Source organism: Mus caroli, chromosome 12 (assembly GCF_900094665.2).
Source record: "Mus caroli chromosome 12, CAROLI_EIJ_v1.1, whole genome shotgun sequence".
Classification (NCBI taxonomy): Eukaryota; Metazoa; Chordata; class Mammalia; order Rodentia; family Muridae; genus Mus; species Mus caroli.
The window spans coordinates 32279102-32287333 of record NC_034581.1 but is presented as its reverse complement, the minus strand read 5'-3'; the positions used below and the strand labels follow the sequence as shown (position 1 = coordinate 32287333).

The 8232-nt window shown below is 41.6% G+C and overlaps 1 protein-coding gene across 1 annotated transcript in view; it reads left to right on the top strand.

The window, feature by feature from the left end:
* The window catches only part of Tspan13 (tetraspanin 13), a 30381-nt gene that overhangs the window by 17828 nt on the left and 4321 nt on the right, over window positions 1–8232 (top strand). Inside the window, exons 2-5 of the mRNA XM_021179193.2 lie at window positions 2603–2770; window positions 3822–3902; window positions 4757–4870; window positions 6374–6487. Of these exons, the coding sequence (XP_021034852.1) occupies window positions 2603–2770; window positions 3822–3902; window positions 4757–4870; window positions 6374–6487 (477 nt within the window). The remainder of the gene's footprint in view (window positions 1–2602; window positions 2771–3821; window positions 3903–4756; window positions 4871–6373; window positions 6488–8232) is intronic.

The following is an 8232-nucleotide window of genomic DNA, read 5'->3' as shown; positions in this document are numbered from 1 at the left end:
CCCATTAATGTTGGGAGGATTTGGCATGATCTTGGATGAACTCTTTAAAGATGTGTATGTGCTACGTGTATGCTACCCAGTGTGCATGTGGAGACCAGAGGACAGCTACCCGAGAAGGACTTTTTATGTTAAGGGAAATGCAGATTGAAGATCTTGTCTCGTGACTTTACCTGAATTAGTAAATGAGCCTCTCTCGTCCAGAATTTGATGTTAGCGGATGGGATGTGTAATCTGTGTTACCATGGACACAGGGTGCCATGGTTCTCAGTTGTTTGGTTAGATACTGCATTAAGGGTATTTTGAACTGTAGCCAGCATTTAGAATCAGTTGATTAAGCGAATCAGACTATCCTCTATAGTGTGGGTAAGAAGCCTTTACCTCCACTGATGTTTCCTAAGGAAAAGGGGTGCTGCTCAGTTTCCAGTGTTGGGTCCTTGTTGTGTGTGGCCAGCGCTTTAAAATTTCTCTTGTCTGAGCTTCATTTTCTTGTGTGTGTGTGTGTGTGTGTATGAGAAAACCAACACAAAGTATGCACATATATACATATGCATATATATGTATACACACACACAGACATATATATATATATATATATACATATATACACACATATATACACACATATATACACACACACATATGCATACTTTGTGTTGGTTCTGTTTCTAGAGACCACTAATTGCTGCAGTTAGCTACTCTGATGTGTGTACTTGTGGAGCATCCTCTGTGCCTGTACCAAGATTACTGTGGTGATGCAAGGCCAGGCAGAGGTGAGGCCCTTCTTCACACCCCCCTCAGGCTCCTTTTACTGGTTGTGAAAGGGAATGTGACACATTTAGGTGTTACAGAGTCAGATATAAGCTCACCTGTGAAGGGACAGAATTCGTTTTCTCAGCTCACCACTATTTAAACTTCAGAGGAGATTCTAAGGAGACAATGAAGCAGAACTCACAAGGAGCAGCTGAGGAAGGGAGTGGTTTGTTTTTGGTGTATGAGCTGCTGTGGCAGTGTCACCTGAAACTAGCTCTGTGGTCCCACAGATGGCTTCTTTTATTATTTCCCTCCCATGTTTTGGCTCTTTGACCAAGATTCAAAAAAGAAAATGCTTTGGGTAAAAATAGAAACAGATGCACAATATTTAGCAGTTTTGTTTATATCTCTATATATGTAAATAACTTTTTAAATCAGTGCATATTGCTTTGCACATAAACAGTGGTGCATTTGAGCAAGGGAAAAAAAATCAAATAGTAATTTATATGTTTCTAAACAGAGGCCTGTCAGTAGTGTGATGCTAGAAAAATCTAGTTTTGAATTTTGTTTTTTTCCAAACTGGGCATTACACTACCTCATTACTCCCGGAGATGGTTGGCCACATGTGTACTGAAGGCACTCGGAACTATTCTGTTCTATAAACCCTCTTCCACCCCTTTCTGAAACTGTAAGCTATCTATATCTTCTAGGGCTCATTATAATTCCTATGTGGTTTACCATTTATTTTATTTTATTTTTTTAAAGAATAATTATATCTTTGCGTTTTGTAAGCTCTGTCTTACACACAGGCATACTAGCTCTTTAGGTAGTGTTTGATAAACTTGTAAATACAATGACTGGAATAGAACATGATTTCTCCTTGCTCAGCTGCCATTTCATTTCAAATAGCAACCTCTCCTACTCTGTTTTAATCTTGATGGCTTTAATGGTCTCTTGCACGTCTACGGTTTTACAGACTGGAAACAATTTTCAAATGTTCGCCAGGGCTCAGGCCCTGATAAGTTCCAAGGATACCTAGAGCTTAGAGCCTCGGAGAGCTTACATCCGAATTGCCTTTTGCTCCTGGAGAGGCAGATAGGGCAACAGGTTGTAGTACAAGGAAAGAAACCATAGCTTCACATTTGAGGAACAGAGCTTGTTAGGGGAGGGAGGATTGGCGCAGCCTTTTGGGGAGCAGGAGGACAGAGGGGGCTGCAGGCCGACTGGGTTGTAAAGCAAAAGGTAATTTTCATATGAGCGCATCAGAATGATAGACTGAGGTGTGCTGCTGCCTAGCTTTACATAATGCTGTTACTGGGCTAGCTCATGCTCCGTGTAGGCGTCAGAATCCACATGACCTCTGAGACTGCATGGTTGCTTTCTGGATTATTGTTAATCTTTTTTTTTTTTTTAACCATAATTGGGGATTACTTTAAATTCATTAAAACAGTCCCAGCAACTGAGCCTTGTGGGTTTCAGTCAGCTTTCTCTAACTATGGGTTTCACATTCATGCATTTAATCAACAGGATCAAAAAAAATGCTTTCATTAGCCAAGATTTTTTTTTTCCTTGTTATTATTCCCCTGACAATTTTGGGTAGCATTGCAAGGCAATTTGCCTCGATATTGCCCTTACTAGTCCAAGTCACCCAGAGGTGGTCTGAAGCTTAAAGGAGGATATCATAAATTATATACAAATACAACACCACTTGAATGTGCTGTCTGTAGCAGGTTCCACAGATGACACCCTGGGGCCCCCAAGGGAGTCTTGCCATTGTAGGAAAGATGCTAAGATGTTAATACCTGATCGGTGCTGGTGCCTTAACGCTGAACCTCTCCCCATCTCTCCACAGCTGGTCAGCCTGCTGCTCATTGGGATTGCTGCTTGGGGCATCGGCTTTGGGCTGATCTCCAGTCTCCGAGTGGTGGGTGTGGTCATTGCTGTGGGCATCTTCCTGTTCCTGATTGCCTTGGTGGGGCTCATTGGAGCTGTAAAACACCACCAGGTGTTGCTATTTTTTGTATCCTTTTAAAAATCAGAATTTTTTTTTTTACTTCAATCAGATAAAGTTCTCATTATCAAGTATGTGATTATGTCTCAATGGTTGCTACTAATTTAATATCATCATTAGGTGATTCCTTGCCCAAAAGCAAATCCTAGAAACGCAATTTAGGAATATCTGTAAAGAAAATGTCCTATGTTTAGTTATCCTCGGCCCTTCCTCATCACACCCTAACCTAACGTGTTCTACAAGTTGGGCACAGATCTAATTTTCTTTTGCAAATTCAGAGTTGAGTTGAGCTTATGCCATGACTTCTAGACCTTCCTTACACATCAATCTTTGGTGGAGAATTCTACAGTGTATTCTCTAGTCCTAGTTTTGAGAAAGCTTATACACTTGTCCCTATTTTTTATTTTGCAGATTTTAGAATTTATATTTCATTTTGGATGTGGGGATTTCAAAATAAAATTATCTTTCTGTCTCTCCTTTCTCCCTCCCTCCCTTTCTTTCTCCCCTCCCCCCCATTTTTTTGTTGTTTTGCTTTGTTTTTGAGACACAGTCTCTGTAGACTAGGCTGACCCAAACTTGGGCGGTCCTCCTGTCTCTGCTTCTTAGGCCATGGGATTACAGGTGTCACCCACTGAGCCTGGTGTATGCAATTATTTATATTTTTCAAAATGAATTTATAGTTATAGTGTATTAGCAAAATAATAAGTATATCACTTTGAACACTTGTTCTAGTTTATAGGTGAATTGCTTTGAGTGTACTTGAAAGTTATGTCAACTCTCCTGCTTTATGCTCTTCCCGAGCATCTGCAATGTCCCTGGCAGAAGGTGAAGGCACTTGCTGCCAAGTTGGATGACCAGAGTTCACTCCCCACCACCTACATAGTGGTAAGAGAGAACTGACTCCTGCAAGATGTCCTATGCATGAACACCGTGGCACGCATGTGCCCTAATGCACGCACATACATACTCATGTGTGCATACCCCCAACCCCACACACATGCACACATACAGTGGATAAATAAGTGTTATAATAAAAAAGTCCTTAACTTGTAACTCTCAGTATATGATCATTCTCCTACTCGTATTTATTGTCCAGTTTTCAGTATCTTGTGCTTGTTTAGCTCTGAATCGGGAGCAGCAGGTAAGTAAAGATTTCTTTTTTTTGTTATTGTTTGTTTTGTTTTTGAGATATAGGGTCTTACTGTGTGGCTCTGACTGTCCTGGAGCTCACTATGTAGACCAGATTGGTCTGAAACTCACTGAGACCCACCTGCCTTGCCTGCTGAGTGCTGGTATCAAAGGCATGCACCACTATGCCCAGCTAAAAGCTTTTATTCGATTCTACTTTATTATGATACCACATAGCATGACTATGAAAATGTTGGGAGAGAGGACTAGAGAATAAAACTATTTCTTCTTGTCAAGAATGCCAGTTTATTCCCTCTCACTGCTGAAGTGGCTGGTGGAAATGATTGCAGGCAAAGATGACATCAGGTCTTGGTAATTTGTATCTGTAAATAAGACAGAACTCTCACTGGGTAAAATTTGCTGTTGTTAAAAGATGGTCCCTGTCTTTCCCCACTGCTGGGCAGTCGCCTGAGGGTCTGTGGTTTCCGTCTATCAACTACTCCTTTCAGAGTCTTAATTTGTAAAGCAAATATGGGTTTCTGTCTAGGAACAACTGAAACTCTGTATTGTTTGTGCCTTTGAACCAAGTCTTGTTTTTAAATTGGTTGTAAAAGCCAAGACCTTTTCATTTGTAGGCTAGCCATAGTACCTTATTTATTTATTTTTTTTAAGATCAAGGGGATAAGCTTTTGAAAGAGTTTAATAGTTTTGAGGCTATTGATTTCCTATGCTCTGCTCCTAGCTGCAGGCTGGCCTCTGTATGTTAGGTAGGGTTGATGATATGTTGTTACACAGGGATACGTTGTTACATAGGGATGATAATACATTGTTATATAGGGATGATGATACATTGTTGTAACTTCTTAGGGTCAGCTGCTGGAAGTCGGATGGAACAATACAGCAAGTGCTCGAAATGACATCCAGAGGAATTTGAACTGCTGTGGCTTCCGGAGCTATAACCCAAATGACACCTGTCCGGCTGTAAGTCCAGAAAGGTTTTCTTTAGTGTTTTACATACAGTTTAATAATGATTAACAGAGAAGTGGCCTTTCTGGTGCTGAATTGTGTTTCAAAATTGTTTGACATACGCCTCTGTTATATTTCTCACATTTGTCACATTTGCTCATCTATGTCCAGAGAGACACATCACATTTATTTATTTATTTATTTAATATTTTTTATTACATATTTTCCTCAATTACATTTCCAATGCTATCCCAAAAGTCCCCCATCCCCTCCCCCCCACTTCCCTACCCACTCATTCCCATTTTTTTGGCCCTGGCGTTCCCCTGTACTGGGGCATATAAAGTTTGTGTGTCCAATGGGCCTCTCTTTCCAGTGATGGCCAACTAGGCCATCTTTTGATACATATGCAGCTAGAGACAAGAGCTCCGGGGTACTGGTTAGTTCATAATGTTGTTCCACCTATAGGGTTGCAGAACCCTTTAGCTCCTTGGGTACTTTCTCTAGCTCTTATTTATTTATTTATTTATTTAGTCTGTAAAAATACACTGTAAAACATTCAACCACCACACAGAGGCCTGTCTCTTGTGTAATTCTAGATTTTTGTCATGCTGATAGTTGACAGTAGCCATCACACCAGAGTCTCAGGAGGCTGAAATGATGTGTCAGCAGAGACTGAAATTCACCCAAGGCTTGCTGTCCTCTGCCTGGCTCGGTGGTTGTCTGTAGACCTTGACTCACTGTAGTTGTAGGATTACAAACCCTGTTGGCTTTAGTGGCAGTCAGCTGGTGTCTCGGTGACCATTAGTTGTCACCATTAAGTAGTATTGCTGTGAAGAGACCCCATGAGTAAGACAACTCTTACAAGAGAAAGTGTTTGATTGGGAGCCTGCTTAAGGTATGAGAGGTTTTCCATTTTCACTGTGGAGGGGAGTAACCTAGCATACAGGCATGTGCTGGAAAAGTAGTTGAGAGCTACATTTGGATCTACAGGCAGATTGTGTGTGTGTGTGTGTGTGTGTGTGTGTGTGTGTGTTGGAGGTGGGGCTGGAGAGAATGAACCGACCCTAGACTTAGCATGGACTTTTGAAACCTCAAAGCTCCATCCCCAGTGACATACTTACTCCAGCAAGACCATACCCACTAATCCTTGTAATCCTTTCAAACAGTTCCACTCCCTGGTAACCAGGCATTTAAATATATGAACCTATGGGGTGACATTCTTATTCAGATCACCACAGCTGGGTATCACTTACAATGCAAGCAAGTTACTGGAGAATCTGTGGTACTAGACCAAAATCTTACACAATGCAATCTAGACATCTACCAATCCTATCCCAGGCTCTAGAAGGGGACAGACTGATGGGTCCTACAGAGCATCTACAGGACTTGACCATCTCAGAAACTTGCACACAGTTTAAAATTTATACCCAAACTGGATGGAGCACTCTAGGCCAGAATTTCGGCTGTGTGTTTGTGAACATACTCTAAAGTAACAAGTCTTTCCTTTTATTGATACAGAGCTGTGCTAAAAGTACCCAGAAGTGCTCCTCGTGTGCCCCTATAATCGGAGAGTATGCTGGAGAGGTTTTGAGATTTGTTGGTGGCATTGGCCTCTTCTTCAGTTTTACAGAGGTATGTAGCTGGACTTTGGCTACTTTGTGGGTTTTTCTTTCTTTGATCCCCCCTTTTTTCATTTTATCCTTCCAACCCCCCAATACTAGATAGGAGAGAAAAATAAAAGAATAGAGGAGAAAGGGGGTGACTTTGGTTTCAGACTTGGGACAAGCAGCTGAGGTGCATTTTTTACATACCAATGTGAACCAGGCCTCCAGGTTCTCCCAGCATCCCTCAGGCCCTGTCATGGCTGATACCCCACCCTCTATGCTGAACTTTGCATCTGAGGGGCTAGGTTCCCCCAGAAGCTCCTCCCTATATAATCCAGAACTTTTTTTTGTCTCCCTCCCTCTTTTCTCCCCTCTCTCCTTCTCCTTCTCCCTTGCCCTCTCCCTGACCTTCTCTCTTCCTCCCTCATTCCCTCCTTCTCCCTTGCCCTCTCCCTGACCTTCTCTTTCCCTCCCTCATTCCCTCCTTCTCCCTCTTCCTCTCCCTCCCTCTCCCTCTCTTTCCCTATCTCTGCCCTTTCTTTGTATCCTCCCATCTGTCTCCTTCTCTCTGGCAACTTCCAGGCCTTATTGTTTGGGACTGGTGAACCTGCCTGAGAGCTTCCCCCCAATGAACCTGCCTTTATACTTTAATTCAGCTCGAATTGGCTCATTTCATCAGAGAAGAATACCTATCAGTGACATTATCATTAGACTGCTTCCTGCTGATCAGGGCATCAAGTTCCTTGGGGCAAGTTTGAACTTTGCCCTCAGGATGTCTAACTTTTTCTTCTTATCGTTTCTTTGTGCACAACTACGTAACAAACCACAACCACAGCAACCAACAACCCACACTGCCTCTAGGGCCCTAGCATTTATATCCCCTCTGTAAAGTCCCTAGAATTTCAGATGTCATATACTCACAGAAACTGTCCTCAGCTGCAGAGCCATGCTTCCCCTGCTAGAGCATGAGGTAAGTCATAGTCAGCTGCTGTGGACAGTCTGAAGCAGCCCCATGTCCCACGCCTGGGATTAAAACTCACACGGAGTTCAGTTTTGTATGACTAGAAGACATAGCATTGTACTTCAGCATCAAACATGATACTCGAAAGGTATCAGTGCTCATCTTCCTTGAGATCATTTTGGTGTGATGGGAGCACCCTTAGCTTAGAATCAGAACGTCTGACAAATTTGGCATGAACTTTATGATGGGGGTGACCTTCTTGATCTGTTTGGACCTGTAGAAATTATAATAAGTGAAATCAGATTAGTGTAGAGTAGCTCTGGACTTTTCTTTCTAGAGTTACACGATAAATTATAGTTAAGTTTTGTATTAAGGAATACATGTTAATATGTTAATTATATAATGTGTTATATATGTTAATATATGTTAACATATAATATATACACTATACTTATTGCTTTTAAGAATTGCCTTTGTTGCCGGATGTTGGTGGTGCATGCCTTTAATCCCAGCACTCAAGAGGCAGAGACTGGTGGATCTCTTGAGTTGAGGCCAGCCTGGTCTAGAGAGGATAGCCTGGGCTATATAGAGAAACTCTGTCTTGGAGAAAAAAGGCTGGTAGCTGAGGAAAACTGGGAGCAGGAGAGATGAGGTGGTCTTTCCCAGAGAAGAGCACACTAATTGATTATCCAATTCCAAATGGGCAGTCCTGAAACATTCACAGAAATAATAGTATATGGATTAAGAAGGTTATATTTAGGATTATATATATATATATATATATATATATATATATATATATATATGTATAT